Raw genomic sequence first — 17,991 nt, 5'->3', positions numbered from 1 at the left:
GAAGTGTGATAAAGATGTATGCGAACATATCTATATTTTGTGTGTTGTGCACCTGTGTGTGTGAATGCAGGCCCAATGCTCATATGAGAAACCTCCACTTTTTGAGAGCTTTTTGTTAACATAATGAATTTAATGCTATTATTTGCAAGTAGAAAATTTGTTTCTTTTAACAACATTTTGCAATTAAAATTAGTTTTTCAATAATGTTAGTTGTAAAATATTTTACTTTTATACCTGGTATTTAATATTTTTTTGTGCCTTAAGTATTTTGACTAAGTATAGTAGTTAGTTTGGTTGCAGTCTTCATTTCATCTTTATGAAACACATGTCAATTAATCAAAGTTCAGGTAGTTATATCTTTTTTGATGTGTGGATTTTAATCAAGTTAGTGTGTGGGTGTTTGTGTGTGTGCATCTGTGCGTGCATGGTATATTATCTGTTTTTATGAGCATGTGTATGGAACTGTGTCACTGATGCCATGCGTTACTTTCTGTTTAACAACCTTGCATTTTAATACTAATTTATGATACAAATTTAAATGGATCAGGAATTTTTTTAATACTGTTAAAATTAGGCGATTGCTAAAGACAAAATATAATTCTGGATTATGTATTGTGAATTATATATATTCTAGTGCTTTATGTTAATTTAATTGTAATCAATTTTTTTTTATTAAACTTTCAAACATAAATATTCAGTAATTGTGAAACATTCTCTATTGTAGTATTCTGTTTTACAGTTATGACATAAAATTATTATATCCCAGAATTATATAAAGTTGAATTTTTTAGTGCTACAAAAAATCTGTAAAAAAATTAACAAGTTTTGTGACTACTTGCTGTAAGAAATATTTCTTTTTATTGTAAAAGAAAAAAATTATCACTGATTACTTATATTTGATTCCTATTGGTCATATGGATTCTAGGTTATTTCTCTGTCAAATAATATGTTTATTAGTAAAATGTTAATTTGTTTATTTATTACTTAAAAATTAAATCTGGAACAGAAAGTTAGTGTGGTCCATTGTTTTTGTCATTAATAATTTTTTATTAGTAGTTTTTATTGTCGGTCTTTTTAATTTTTTTCCAACTAATTTACTAATTACAGCTTTATTTTTCTTCCTTTTCCTGTCGATCATTTTCTTTCCTTTATACTATCCTTATCCTTATCAAATTCTACTCATATATGAATACCAAATTCCTGAAATTTTTTTATTTGCTTCAATTTTATTCACATTGATACACCCTGCATGGTTTTTCATTTACAAATAATTTTTAATTTTTTCTTCAATATTGTTTTTATTTTTGTTATTATTATTAATAATTTATTAAATTTGATAATGCATTTCATTCGGTTTGGAATGTAAGTTGAAATGCTGCCAATACCAAATCCCTTTATACCAGAGGAGCATGAACCCTGGTGCCCTCTTGGCATAATAGAGTTAATGTGTGAGTTTAATTTAAAGTTTATTTTTTACAAAAAATTGATATTTTGTTTTAAAGATCATCTGTAAACATTCAGCTAAATTCTGCACATGTTTCTATTAAAAAAAAACTTTTATATTTTTGACTTTCCAGAGAAATTGTTTGTTCTGTTTTTCGTAATTAGTTTTTTCTTTGTATAAGTTTATTAATCATGATTATTAGAAATGCTTAATTATTGTCCTGCATGATTAAAGTCCAAATACCATTATAAGTAAGTGGTATACCTTTTTGAACAAGAATATCAGGTGCATGCTCTGGATAAATATATATTCAAGGTGATTGCCCACTTAATGAACATTTCTTTTAATGATGGCACAAAATTCTGTCTGAATTTTTCTTACTTCTGATACATTTAATTAATCGTTTTTCTTCTGTATGAGCTAGTTATAATTTCTTTCATTTGTTTATTTCTTCACTAATAATTTATAATCACTATGTCATGTATAATATGTAATTACTATGAGAAGTTATCTCTAAAGTAAAGACCATTTCATTGTAAAAATATTTATTCTGAAAACTTTATACATTTTTTTTATTTCTCTTAAATTGCATACCTTATATTACTTCTCTACATAATTACCACATGTATTAAAACATTTATTGAAGCAATACACCAGCTTCAATATACCCTTGTCATATTCTGCCACCAGTCCATTTAGCCACTGATTAACAGCATTAATTCATCGTCACCTGCGAATTGCTTACCACTCAAAAATTCTTTGAATTTCCCAAACCAATGGTAATCAGAAGGAGCCAAGTCCAGACTATATGGTGGGAGATTGTAAATTTCCCATCCAAATGTTCTCAGTAAATCATGTGCCGAACCTGCAACATGTGGATGTGCATTATTGTGCAGCAAGATGACACTGTCAGTAAGCCGCCTACATCGCTGATGTTGAATGGCACACTGTAACTTAATGGAGTTTTGCAGTAAGCTTCTACGTTTATAGTCGTTCTACGTGGCATGAAATCAATCAGCAGTATGCCAAACCGATCCCAAAAGACTGTGGCCATCAGTTTGCATCCACATGGCTGTGGCTTGACCTTTATTGGACTGGTTGGTGATTGAGGATCATGCCATTCACTTGACTGGCGTTTTCTCTCTGGCATGTAATCCGAAATCCGTATTTCATTGCCAATAACAGTTGAATTAAGGAACTCATCACCTTTTTTCTGTATAGCACATCAAAAACTACAAAGCAGATCCCATTTGGATTTTTTTATGACATTCTGTTAAGAGGTGCTGCTACAAGCGTGCACAAACCTTTCTGAAGCCTAAATGATCATGAAAAATGTGACCAATAACAGCTCTTGAAACATCAGGAAAAAGAAGGGCCAGGTTGGAAATCGTTGAGTGACGGATCATTTCTGATTTAATCATCGACGCGTTTCAACAAGTCCTCGGTGATTATCTAGGGCCTCCCTGAACGTTCTTCATCATGCACATCTGTTCTGTTATTTCTAAATATTTTACACCATTTTCAGACATTTCTTTCATTCATTACATTATCACTGTACACAGCAACCAACTTCCTATGAATTTCGGCCAGCTTACTGTTTTTATGGCTTAAAAATGTGTGACTCCACGTATTTCATAGTCGGCGACAACATCGATTTTCCTATTCATTTTATAATGTAATAACTCACACGTAAGTCAAAGATACTACAACAAGACAACTTACAGACAACAATGCAGTGTGTACATTACTAGCGTGGTAATGAATGACACAGGTTCGTCAAACTTAATGAGAGAAATTTCCCAGCAGTCTTTACTTTAGAGATATCCCTTGTAATAATATAAAATACTATTATATATATTTTTTTAAATTGTTTAATTACTGTATTATATCTTTTTGTTTACCGTTGTATGAAATTCATTATTATATCCTAGAGTATTTTCTGATTTTTCCTTATTTTATCAGCAGTTCTTGTTATTTCTGTTAAATGTTGGATGTACCATGTAAAGAATCAATGAACACTGTTTGATATACAGTGTAGTTTAATCCTACACACCATAATAATTAATGTTTGTACAATAATGTCAAAGTTTAAATTTAACTTTATTATAAAATGCTTTCACTATGTAGTAAAATATTTTATATTGCAGATAATTTTATTAGGTATTTACTGTTTGTAAATTTAGAATTTTTGTCATAATAGACTAGAAGCTAAAAAGCTTTCTTACATCATTATGTTAGTCTGTCTTGTTCGAGATTGTCAATTTTTTGTAATTTTTCAGTTTTTTTAATTTCTCAGTTGTGTTTTAAATTTAATTTCTTCAGTTTATTATTGGTGTATTTATTTCTTCTGCACATCCAGTTGCTTGTGAAGACAATACTTCATTATTTGTTTTTATAAATGTTTACTGTCAAATACAAATTACTTATTGTGATATATCATTATTTTGATAAAATCCTTTGTGGTTGTTTAATTATTTTTTGCACTTCATACATATCAGTTGTTTATGGTTTGGGTTGTTAGTTCCTCCAAAAATTGCTTCTCCCTTGTTCCCCAATTTAACTTAAGTGCCTATTTATTATTTTATACACCTTAGTTTTGTATTAAAATATTTCATCTCTTTTTCTTTTACACCGGCATTCTTCTCAAATTTTTACTGCTTGTGTAACTGTGTATATTCACCTTAAATTGAATTATGTTTTTTTTTCTTATAATATTCCTTTTTTCATTCTATTATCTCTTAGTAGTTTGCACACTGGACATCTTGCCTCACAGTAATTGTTAAGTACACCATCTGAAGCTCTTTGTTATCTGTTTGATCTTGTTCACAGCTACATGTTGTGTATCCATCCCACTTATATTTAAAAGGTTCAATTATTTATTATACTTTTCAGATAATCATTTTCATATATCTATTCATTTTTCTATATATGTCTGTATATTTGATTAATGTTTAATTTGTTTAGAGAATAAAAAGTTGATATAAGTGGGCAGGAAAGACAAGAAGTATATTAAGGATTATTTTCTATTATGTATAAAATACTATCTAATATCAAATAATATAAATAGCTGAAACAATGATTTGTTCAATCTCAATTGGAAGTATATCTTCTCAATACACTTTAAAGTAATTTTTCATACAGACTACTTCTTTCGTTTTCTAGTGTGACTGAAAAAGCAGTTTTTGGCTGAAAAATACTTAGTAGGTGATCTTGCATTAATATCAGATTCATTTTATTTGTCATATTTTCTTAAAAAAATTAATGTTTGTGTTCTTCCTGAGCATGTGAAAATTCTTATCTCCTTTTTCTTAGTTTTTAATCAAATTTCTGTACAATGTATTACTTTTAACTACAAAAAAAAAAATTAATATTTATTTTCTATGAAATTTTTTATTCAAATTAATATTTCTTTTGTTTTCATTATGCAGTTTTAAATCTTATATGTTTTTGCTTTCATTAATATATTCTAGTTACATAAAAGGAGCATCAGGGAAAATCAGAAGAATTTTTTGCTGTGAACAGATTTGAGTTTCAAATGTGTACTTGTGTAATAAAATTGAATGTCTTTAAATGAATAAGATCATAAATCCACAGTCCACTATTGTTAATTTCACAGTGTGGCACAGAGTCCCATAGTGAAATTTGTACAAACATAAAATGCATTCAATGAGGTTAAATAATGAAGCCTGTTTTAAATGTGGGTGATAATTTAATCTTGGTGATTCAGATTATTTATTGAAAGAAGTACCATATTTGCTGTGTCAAATATTTTCCTACTTTTTATGTTTGTGAAGTGAACATAAAATGTTGATTACATTTTGCTGAATTTTATTTTTCTCTAGTTAGCTTTCTTTGTCTTTTCCATATTTTTTTCTTTTTAGGTCTTTAAAATGTTACATTTATCAACTACAGTAATATTTTAAAAATAATTGGTATTCATTTATTTTTAATTGTTTATTATTGTTAGTAATCTTTAGATTTAGCAATTTAAAGCATACTTTTACTTTTTACAAGTTAGAATACTTTATGTAGTTTTTATTTTAGTTGTTTTTGAAGGAATGATTTGTAAGATTTCTTTTTAACTAACTTCAGATTAACATCTAACTTAATAGCATGGTGTTAGTTGTCTACTAATTAATTTGTTGTAATGGATTAATCTAACTGCATCATGGGTTGCTAACCATCATTTAGTTGATTTGTACATGGTAAGGTAATAAAACATTTATGTACTGCCCTTTTTTGTTTTATACTTAACAGCACACAAAAATTTTTATATATCCTTATTTTAATGACCATTTTTTCATAAGGGTCTGCATTACTTTTCTTTAAATCCCACTTATGTTTAAAAATAATTCTAGAAACTTTTATTTCATAAATAAATAAATTGTAATACTACTGAGCCAGTCTTAAGAGTCACTAACATGAAGTTAGAATTTTTCTGTATTGCAAACAGCGTTAATTAAATTGAAGCTGTTGTTAAAATGACAATTTAATTAAATTTTTTTTATAAATAGATTTCCTTCTCATGTTAATTGAATCCTATATTAAAAGTAATTTGGTTAGTAAGATCTCTCAGTTAAAATTCTTATATGTTGCAGTTGTTTGTTAAAATATAACATTTTTATTCTAATTGTTTTGTGTTTAATAGATTTTATTTGAACTTTAAAGTTTTATTAGTAAGATATGTAAGGTGAACACGCAACATTTTTTATGAAATTATTTTTTACAGAATAAAGTTAATTGTAGAAGCAGTTTTTTCATTATTTTTTTTTCAGTAAAATAAATAATCTTTTCTTAATATTTGAAGTAATACAATTGTTTTAGCTAAGAAAACATATTTAGTAAGGTAAATGACAGCACCTGCATCTGAATTTATGTTATAGTTGATGGACAACTGAGGATTCCGAATTAGAATTAATATTTCTCAGTGTTTGATGTAATATTTTTAATATTACTCACTCTAGCGTAATTTGAATTTTATCTTAGTTAAAATCTATAAATCTTAAAAAGAGAAGACATCTATTTTTTAATAGGAGATTCAGTATATAATTGTTTTTTCTTCTGTAATAAAAAAGGAACAATACTCTGAACTATAGTGTTAAAAATTGAAAATACATTGATTATTAAGATTGTGATTTTTTTTTGTTGAAATTAAGAAGTCATTTTTTTTGTTAACTTTGATTTCATATTCATATGTGGAGATCAAGTACCTGTTTCATTTAAATAATTAATCAGTGAAAAAAAAGAAAAAAATACTAAAAAGTATACATTTCACATCATTACTTGCACTTATGGTCATTTTATTATTTTATTTATCTAATTTCAATGATTAAGTAATTTCTGTAATCACACTATTACACTCTTTTGCCAGTTATGCAATAGTTGTAATCTTTTTTCATAATCGTGCATTGTTTTACTTTTTTTTGTTGCAAAAATTACACTATTTGATTGCAAATAGTAGATACATATTTGTGTGCTAAAAATAAAATTATGTAGTAACGGAAGTGGTACATTTAATGCTATTTACGCAGGTACTGTATATCGAACAGCAGCTGTATTTTATTAATTTTTTCTTATTGTAATGAAATCAGTAATGTGTTGTATGCATCCGTGGCTCACCGATAATATTGCTTTAAATGTATTACTAATCGGTACATCATTACTAATAATCATTGGTGTATTGAGTACTACATGCATGGGATTATTTCTTCGAAAAACTATTTATTATGTTTATTTTCAACTGGATTGGCTTAATTTTTTATTATTTTATTTTTTTCTTTTTAGGTTGTTAATTTTATTTTCAGTTTTTAGTTTTATGTAGTTCACATGTGCTGTTAAGTAATAAGTAGTGATGTAAGGACTTATAATTGGTCAACAAAAGTTCTCTGATGATTTAATGCACGGTCTTGTGTATATTCTTTATCATTTTTAATATCATTCTATAAACTTGTCAATTGTATATTGGGTTGAATACATTACTTTGTTTTAATTTAAAGATAATAAATTTAAAAAAAAGTTTTTGGTTAAAAATACCTCCATCAAGCAGATTTTTGGCAATTTAAAAATCTCATTTCTGTTATAGTCTGATTTATAACTAGGTCATTTTGATATTTATAACTGTATTTGTTACATGTTAAATTTTTCAAAATAGTATTTTAATTTTGTTTAACTATAAATTTTCTAGAACCTGCAGGTACCTTTAGTGACATATCTTATTGTCCTAAACTTTTTTCATTTAAAAATATGTGCAAGCACTGTACTCTTCTAGGATTATATTTGTAATTTAAAGATTAATTTAATTGTCTTGTTTTTTAAATGTCTAATTCGCTTCATCACATTAAAATTACTGAATGAAAGTATATAATTATTGTTGGTTTCAGTAATTTCTTAGTGTTTTCATAATCACTGGTATTTATAGTATTAGCTCTAGTCTTATTAAGTTGAGTAAAGTCAATAAAAATGTAAATGTGATATGTTCATCACTTCAGTAATTTGCAAGATAAATTATCTTTTAGCCTTTAGATAATCTTTTTTTATCTGTGAAATTAATTCTTGATTTTTTATCTTTAGTCTAATGATTTTTCCTATTAGTAATAAATATTTAACAGTGTAATAACACCTTCCTACCACAGAAATAGAATTTAAAGGATATTTATAAATCAGAATGTTAATTGCTGCTTACATTTATGTGAGAGCAAAAATATTTGTAAAATTTTAATTTTTAAAACATATATATTTTTTTAAGTTATAATTGAGTTTTTTTATTTATATAAGTCCTTACATTTTATTTTATTGTTTGTCGCCTTTATATACTAATACAGTGCATTTTTAAGTTTTTGTTTGATCCTTTTTTTTTTGCACAGTTTGAATATTTTGTTTCTCTGCATGAAACAATTTGTTCAGCTGCTTAATGATTTATTTATTGCATTTTATTGTTTATTTTATATTTATTTGGCTGGGCCATTGTCCAATGCCACCACATTTCACCACCACCTTTTGCAACCAATGCTACAATTATAAATAGTCGATAAAAATTTTTTTATTTGATTGTGAATTTACAAGAAATTCAAATGAAATCCTGATAGTTTCAATTCACTTTGCACTTAAAAAGAAATTTGTGTTACGTACAATCTAGCTTTCATAAAATAAGTTTTACACAATTAGCAGCTTTTATTGATGTTTCCGTTGTTAAAGTAATACTGATGATAATGGATCATTAGTAGTTATGCCTGTACATAGTTTCAGGCTTGTATACTCGTATGCCAACCTGTACACACACTTATATACACTTAGGTTTAATATTATAATAAATTAGTTGTGATAATGAGTTTATAATTCTTAGTGCTTTTAAGATCACCTATATGCCTGCCCACTGTGAAATATAGTACTGTTAAGTTTTAAATTAGCCATTGTTTTATAAACATAAGATTAATTCCTGTGCTCATCATTGTATTATTTAAAATTATTAATGTTGAATATTTTTTGCTGCTGATAGTCATTTTAAACTTTTGTTGATGATATGTAAAAACACGTTCAATTTTTAGATATAACTTTTTTGTATTTATTTTTTTTTTAAATTATTTAAAGCATACTGTTAACGTAAGACAGTGTGCCTATTACAAAATCTACTTGTATTTTTTATGTATGTCAGACTATTGTCCCTTATTTCAGAAAGAAAATTATTGAAAATATTTTGGTGGTAAAATTCAGTTTAAAAAAAAACTGTTCATCTTTTGTATCTGGAGCATCTGAATTAAATAAAAAAACGGTAAAATATTGCATATGCAATTCATAATATTTATTGGTGTGCAAGTATCTGGATAACAATTAATAAAAACTGTATTTTACTGTTGTACAGTGAATTGATTGTATCGTGTTAAAATGTTAATCCACTGAAATCATAATTACAGTAAATGAAAAAATACATCGGAAGTAGTTTTTATTTCATAGTTATTCCATGCACTCTTGAATTTTATTATTGTGATATATTTTATTTCAAATATATTTGATCATCATCAAGTGAAGATTGTGATTATTATTATTTAGCATACATAATATCGACGTACTCATAATTAAGAATGTAATTAGATAATCAAAATTAAGGGATTTTTAATAATTACTCTGTAATTTTTACTCAGATGATATCTACACACATCATACAATTGTTGTTATGTCAGAGAGAATGTAAGAGAAAGTGCAAAAGTATTGATATAATATTTTACATGCTACATTTCAGAAAAAATATTGGTATATTTGACTGAGCAATCAAAGTTTTTAAATTGGTTTTAATGTAATAAGAATTTCTGATTGCTGGAAATTAATTTTTTTTTTTTGTACAAACACATTCTTTTTGTTAAGCCTAATGTTTCAGATCAAGTAAAAAGATAAATTTTATTAGTCTCTGCACATCTTGTTTATTATTTATTTACTTTTGTATTTTTCTGGTCTCATTATTTATTAATAATATAGATATTTGAATTAGTGTAATCGGAAGTAAGTTTCAGTTCGTCAGTTATTTAATTTCAGTTGATCCAAGTATAATTTCATTACACTTTTAATGTTATTCAAAAAAAGAATAAATAAATAAAATGGATAGAAAATAAGCTTTATTGTTTTAAAGTATTAGTATGATTAAAAACAATCAGAAGGAATCAGAAATTTTGGTAATTTCATACATTACATTTTTTAAATTACTGTTTTTGAGAAAATCTCTTGAATTAAATCATTTAATAACTTCAGATATATTAATAAATTACACAATATAAACTTAATGAAACCGATTGAGACAAGAACAATTGTATTCTTTAATTGTTATTTAAAATATAATTTATTAGTTTTTACTGTCTGACAGTAATACCAAATTAATTTAATAATTAATTTTTAATGTGTTTTTTAAAATATTTTTTTTGTTAATGGCATTTCTGGTAATTCTAGTTTTAAATAAGCTCACATCAGTTAAACAATAGGAGGGCCCTACTTTACAAAACTGTGATGGAAGGAACCATGACCAGAAGAAGATACAAATAATATAAAAGAACATAATATAAAAAAATTTAAAAACCAAACTAATCTTTCATTAATATCATTCCATCATTGTAGACCGATGATATTTCTCCTTTTTACATTGAAGATTATGATTTTTAATCTCAGTGAAGCATAACATTTGTATAAACTAAAAAATTATTTTTCACCTTAAAAAAGCTGTCCAGATTTTTTAAGGTGTCTAAATTAAATGTCTAAAAAAAATAAATATAAATAATAAATATAATAATAAATTTCCCTTTATTTTCTAAATGAATAAATAATAAATCTATTTTCAAGTGTGTGTACAGCCAGTACTGTCGGAATAAAATTGTAATTTTATTTTTTTGTCTTTTAGATACTCTATATCGTAAAATAACTTAACGATTAATATACTACAATTAATTGCATTTAATTTATGAAATAATTAATGTGGCATTGGTTGTTACTCTATAGTGGTAGCTGACCAGTCATTATTCCCCTCCTATGTCATAATTGATGCATTTGTTTGTCCTAACCTCTTCCCATTCAGCCAAGGGCCGCACCAACATTGAGCTGCGTGAGCAATTCATCCTGGCAGAAGGTGTATCTCAGAGCATGTCAGCATTCAAGCCTAAGCCCAGTCCTTCATCAGCACAGCGATCACTCTCTCTGTCGTCCAATGCAGGGCCGATCACAAAGGTAACGATATAAGTATTGTTGAAGAATACAACTCTTCAGTTAAGAACAGTGAATCCCAGAATATGCAGTAAAATGTAGCGGGTGATATTTACTTTATCTTGTAACTATCTCAATCTTTGAAACTGTCTTTGGTTTTGTTTACAAAGTGTTCTTTTTGTAAACAAATAGTTAAAATTTTTATTAATTTACAATTAATGTTTATTTGTATTAGAGTATTGATTAGATTTTCCAGAAGCATTAGTCTCTAATCTCTCCAGTCTTTCACTGCCTGTAACAAATTTTTTTTTTTTTAGAATATAAATATGTTATAAAAATTTCATTGTTTAAATACTTATTACAACATTTTCACGATGAACTGTTTTTTTCACTAGATATTTCAATATTTATTGATTCTGATAGGTCAAGTAAGCTACTGTTAAGTGCTTGCCATTCTAAATAGATTTTAGCTATTTTTAACAGTTTAATAGATAGCATAGATTAATTATTATTAATTGAAGTAATGTATTAGTGTTTAATACTATTAAAATAATGCATATATAATATAATTTTATTATCGATGGAATGATAATTTTGTGTTACAGTGGACTGTATTATTTAAGTAAAGAAAAAAATTATTTTTACAAATTTTGGTATTCATTGTTCATTACTATGTTATAAATCAGTTATATATTTTCAAATTTTTTTATGTGTACATATTGTATGTACTTCTTTAGTGTAAAATATCAGATATACAGGTACACAAATACAGTTATTTATTAGCTTGTAACATATTTTATAGTAGCATAGCATGGTTTTATAGTGATTGGTGGTTTGTTTTGCACTTGTTTATATTTTTTATATGTATGTAGTAAAAAGCCTCTTTCCATCTAATCTCCAGGTGTTTAAGGTAAGTGGTTTTGTTTGGTTTGTGTTTCAAGCAGTATTATGGACTTTCATTTTGATATTTTTCATTGCGTGTTGACCTATCTTCACTTGACTCTTGATTGGTCAATTTATCAGTTTCTGCTTTTATTATCATTTATTATTTTGGTGTTGTGTTTGTGATTTCTTCCCTTTTGCTAACTGAGCTGACGGAAAAGGATTTGTTTTTATTGGTTTACTTTTTTAAATTGTCTTCGGTTATACTGCACCCAGTGTTTGCTTATACAATACATACAAAAATAATTATAATAATTAGTTGATTATTGTAATACTTTTTGCATATGAAGCCTTCACAAAATATTAAATTTAAAATAAAAATTCATGAAAAATGCTGCAAACTGGCACTTCTTTTGTTATTTATGGTTTTTTCTTATGCCTTGGTTTGAGTTCATTTTAATACGGATTAATAACTTTAAAATATGATAAAAATTTTATGATGACTTTTACTTTTATTTTTAAGGTTAAAGTTATTTATATGTTTAAAATTATTAATGCGGGTAACTTTATCATAGTTATTTCATGTTTATTTTGAAAAAAAATCTGTTTTGTTTTTCTGCTCAAATTAGATATACCTTACCCCAGTGATCGGAGTTTGTATTCTATCTCAAGGCACAGGCTTTTCTTTGTTAAAATTAAAAGAACTGTTTTGGGGTAGGTTTTAGCCAGCAGCACAATACATCCCATTTGTGAAAAAAGAGCAATAAATAACTTTAAAAGTAATTTAAGAAAATTTTAAATATTACTTTACAAAAAGTCATTATATTGAAGTGCAAAAGTGAGTAATTGTACTTGGAGACCAACAGTTAAACTAGAGCATTTTGTTAAGACATGTAGTAGTAATCTATCCATATTGTTGTTAGTGATTAGTTACGTTGTATTGAAATTCTTAGATTTTTTTGTGTTTGTCAGGAATTAATTTTTCCTTTCTTTTGATTTGCTAATTATAATTGATGTAACAATCACAATGCTTTAATTTAAAACCTATTCAGATCTGTATGTGTTTATATTTACCATCGTACAATAATATTTGTAAGGTAACATACATAATATTTCTAAAGTATCAAAATGTATAACAGAAAATGTTAACATTAAATTAATTACCCATTTATTTAGTTAAATATTTTTTGAAAAGCATGGCTTTTTAAATTTCTGTGTTATTTTTAGTTTCTGTTTATAAACTGTTAATCCATTTTCAATTGTTAAAAAATGTCTTTCTTGTTTTATTTTAATAACATTCTAATCTATATATAAAGTAGGTTATAATATATAAAGGTGGGTTTAATTCCAGCAAGAGTCTGGCATTTTCAACGCTTCATCAATCACCATTGTCATGAAAAGTGGCGATTTGGACCTGGTAGTAGCCAATAAATAAGTATCTTGCCAATTTAGCTGCCTTTGTTGTTTTCAAAACTGGTGTGCTTGCAATGCCATGATTATATTAAGAATTAATTTAAAAGTGTTTTAATTCCAAAAGAAAAGTTTTAAACGTGTTAATTTTTTTTTATTCACAGTTATTTCAGTTAAACCTTGTGAAACGTAATAAATTCTTCAATTCTCTTCCTATTAACACATTTTTGCATTTCATTCTGTTTAGATTTTTCTTAATTGGCTGTGCTCAGTGGTACGCCTTAAATAAATTTCTTTTTTTTCAGGAGTTTATTGAATTGAATTCATACAATTCAGATTTAAATTCCCTTTTAAAGATAAAAAAAGGAGAAGCTACATCACTGATTAATGATATCTCAGAATTGTACTTAAAAGAATAAGGTGTATAGGAGTTGCTCTTCCTGAATTTTAAGCCAAAAAACAATTCCAGTTTTCATCATTCTTTAAATGTTCACTAAAACTAATATATTCAAGGGTCAGTCATAAATGAGATTTTTGTTGTTAACATTTATTAGCACAGCATAAAAATGCAAAACATTTATTACTTTTCTGGATAGTCTCCCTAAAGTTCTACATATTTTTCCCAATGTATGGCCAGCTTCTGGATCCTTTCTTCATAAAAAGTTTAAGGATTGTCACCCAATTATTCATGAATTCCAATACTTCATTGTTGCACTAGAATTAATGCCCTCTCAGTGCCTCTTTCAATGGCTTGAACAAAAAGAATTGACAGGGAGTTAAATCTGGCCTATACAATAGATGTTCTTAGATTTCTCAGTAAATTTTGTTGAGTTTATCCGAAGTGCCAATGGCTGTGCGAGGCCTGATGTTGTAAAGGAGAATCACATCTCTGATTAGCTTGTGGTGCATTTTGTTCCTGTAGTTGGGTTTTAATCTCTCCAAAGGTTGGTAGTAATGTGCAACATTCACAGTGCGATTTTTGTGGAGAAGATTGATGAGCATTATACCTTTCTAGTCCCAAAAGACTGTTGCAAGGAGTTTTCTAGCTGACAGATGCATTTTCACCTTTACAGGGAAAGAGGCTCTCCACTTCTACTTCCTTCTATACTCATTGATTTCAACTTAGGAGTGTAGTGATGGACCCATATCTCATTGCATGTGGTTTTTCAATGCAAAAAATTATTTCCCTCATCAAAATCGATTCAGGAGCCTTTGTCAAATTTCCTGTTTGTCTGGCCTCTTTCTGATATTGAATCAAAAGTCTAGGAATCCATCTGAACAGATGTTTTGGAACCCAACGTGCTCTTTGATAATGGAATAGGCATTTCCATGACTGATACCTGCTTCTGAAGCAGTTTCATTAATCATAAGGTGCTGATTGTCTTCAATGAGGTCACAGATCAACTGAATACTATCATCCATCACACTTGTCCCTGAACACCTATTGTGACTCCTATTTTCTACAGCTTTATGCCCTCCTTTAAATTTACTAGTCCAGCTTTAGATGTAAGTATACAGCATCATATGCCCAATTTGGGCACAGTCTCGTCAAAATTTCAGAGGAGAGTTTGACATCCCCATTCATGAGAAATTTCTTGCCAGTGATGGAACCTCTTATTCTGATAGCATTACCAATCAGAGAGACGTGAATGCCAAGGCAGCTGAACTGTCAATCCCCTCCCTGCAGCTCCGCATTGATAATTTTTCACATCAGCCTATTCATGAGCCATTAAAAAAGTCTAGTTTATATTTAATTGATCCTTGTCTAAATGTATATATTGACAGTATGAATTAATGAAGTAGCAAAAAGAAAAGGGAGTGAATGAATACATTTTCTGTTAATACAGTTAATTTAATATGTAATGAACTGTAATATAATACTGATTTGTTTTAATATGAGGTACAATCATTCTGATATCTTTAAATACTTGTAGTTTATATTCACTGTTCATATAAGTGTATGAATTGTTTTTATAACTCTATGAAGTGTTTTTGAAGTCAGGATTAGTAGTGTGGAAAACAATTCTTCAACTGTATAGCCTGATTATATCCTTGTTAAATTATGATTTAAGGCAGTATGGTGGACCTAAAAAATATATAATTATAAATTTATTTACATGAAAATAAGGAATATATTTTGAAAGTATTTTATCAGAATGCTGACAAAATGGCTAACCAAAATTTTATCATGTTTGTTATCACTTAATTCTTTAGTTAAAAGATTTGGATACCAGTGACTTTTAATCAATTAAGTAACAAAATTGTCTGTTCAGAAGCTGTTAAAAGACGAAATGTAAGATATTAGTTTATAATGTAAGAAATGACAAATTGTTAGATATTACAGTTTTTAAATAACAAATGATACTAAATTCAGATTAACTAATGTGTTTGGATTTTCCTAAATAAAGTATTTTAGTGATAATATCTGAGCCACTAACATTAAGTTTTACGTTTACAGTACTTTGTAGATAACAGTGTCACTGTACTCTTGATGTTTACAAAGCATTCTAATTAAAATATTAAATTCTCTCTTAATCTTTGATTTAAAATTTACTCCACTTTTAACTATTAAATATATCTGGCCGTAAAAATTTACGTGTCAATTTTAAGAGTGATCAAATGGGCAAGAAAAGGTTATTAAAAGGGGCTAACCTTACAGAATTTCCCAAAATTAAAATTTAGTAGAATCTATATTTGTTACCCAATTTGTACCAAATTTGTTACTGCATTTCAACTGGCCTTTTTGTTGGCCTCTGAATGTACTGGTCCAGAGCTTGATTCCTGACAGAGATTTGCCTTCACTTTTAATTATCATTATTATTCCTCCAAAAATGAATTAACTGTTGTTGAAGCCTGCTGATTACTGCAGAATAAAGAGATAAATATACCTGTGCATTATAATATGTAATTTATCAAGATGTGAATTTTATATAAATGATTTCCTTTTTCGTAAAGATTTTTTCAGCAATGAAAAAAAATGTTAATTAACCTTTTGCTCAGTATCACTGTTGTGATTTATTGTGCTGCATATTTTGGCTACTTTCTGCCATACCTGGTGAACCCAGGATGGTCTGGTGTTGTGTAATTGCTGATGTATCGGGAGGGTTTGTCGTTGAATAAAATTGTTGTTTTGGTAGCGGAAGAATTCTTGAGTGTTTTGATGCCAATATTTGAGAACTTACGTCAGAGGGAGTCTCTACCGTGCTCATATCCACTGGCAATGGGAGCTCGGCAACCTGGACCTCTTACTTGTCATCCGGTAACATTTACAAAATTAGTTCTGTGTGTCATCTTATAAGATGTAATAATATATATTAAGTTTTATTCTATCGCAGAAACTGTTAAATACATAGAAATAACTGTAATGTTACTTTCATTTTAAATAAAGTTCATTGTGCTGCATTTTTTATATAAATACTTTAGAAAAATTTATACAACTAATTAGGTTGACTTTGACTTATTGATTTATTTAGCATGGCAAACCTGGACCTCTTACTTGTCATCCGGTAACATTTACAAAATTAGTTCTGTGTGTCATCTTATAAGATGTAATAATATATATTAAGTTTTATTCTATCACATAAACTGTTAAATATATAGAAATAACTGTAATGTTACTTTCATTTTAAATAAAGTTCATTGTGCTGCATTTTTTTAAAAATACTTTAGAAAAATTTATACAACTAATGAGGTTGACTTATTGATTTATTTACGTGTAGTATGCATTTATTCACTTTACAGCAGTCATTTCACAAAAATGTATATTCTTATTTAATTAATTCAAAATCATTTTATGGTGGTTAATTTATTATTTGATCCGAAAGCAATGAGTCTTTTACTTAATTAGATACAATAAATAAATGTATTGTAACTCGTTAGTGTTTTAAAATAATAAAATATATTTTATCTTGCTTGGAGTTAAATTAATAGCTGCTTAAAAAGGTAAATGAATCATATAGTTTTTTGGGATTTCATAAAAAATTTTTAAAGTTTTGTATTCAAAAAAAAAAAATAATTTCTTATATTTCACAAATTTCTCTTATTTCTTTTATTCAATATTCTTTGCAAGAAGACTGAAACTTGCCTACTAGCTACAGTATTGATTTTATCAGTAACATTTTTCTTTGATAAAATTTCTTCTCTTGTATACTATTCACATGCCCAGTGAAGGATTCTTGGTCCCTTTCATTGTATGAAGGAAGGTGTATGTATATAGACTATTTTCTGATTGGAAAATATCTAAATAAATTCTTTTAAAATTTTAAATAAAATGAAATTAAAAGTAATATGATAGCACACTTTATTTTTTCTTCAGCTCCCTGTTAGCATGGGAGCTAGAAGAAATAATAATAAATAGAATAAATTAAAAATTTAAGAGGCCCTGAAACTTTAATTAATTCAGTTGATTTGTCTACTTTTCATTGACATGTATTCCTTATAAAACACCTACAAGATAAAAGATTTAGTTATAGCTTAAGCTTTTTTCTATCAGTCAAAATTATTATTTTTTTATTTTTATTTTATCTTCCTATGTATATGTTGCAATCTGTTTAACTAGTGATCATTTACCAACCTCC

The 17,991-nt window shown here is 27.3% G+C and overlaps 1 protein-coding gene across 31 annotated transcripts in view; it reads left to right on the top strand.

The window, feature by feature from the left end:
• The window catches only part of shot (dystonin-like protein short stop), a 644,960-nt gene that overhangs the window by 594,032 nt on the left and 32,937 nt on the right, over positions 1 to 17,991 (top strand). For 28 of the 31 annotated variants that reach the window (XM_075363589.1, XM_075363494.1, XM_075363738.1 and 25 more), the window contains one exon: positions 10,998 to 11,146. In XM_075363589.1, coding sequence (XP_075219704.1) covers positions 10,998 to 11,146 — 149 coding nt within the window. Of the gene's footprint in view, positions 1 to 10,997; positions 11,147 to 16,551; positions 16,674 to 17,991 lie in introns of all 31 variants that reach the window. The other 3 variants (XM_075363728.1, XM_075363691.1, XM_075363475.1) reach the window with 1 other exon arrangement.

The sequence above is a fragment of the Lycorma delicatula genome, chromosome 1 (assembly GCF_047948215.1).
Source record: "Lycorma delicatula isolate Av1 chromosome 1, ASM4794821v1, whole genome shotgun sequence".
Classification (NCBI taxonomy): Eukaryota; Metazoa; Arthropoda; class Insecta; order Hemiptera; family Fulgoridae; genus Lycorma; species Lycorma delicatula.
This window is presented reverse-complemented; position numbering and strand designations above follow the sequence as displayed.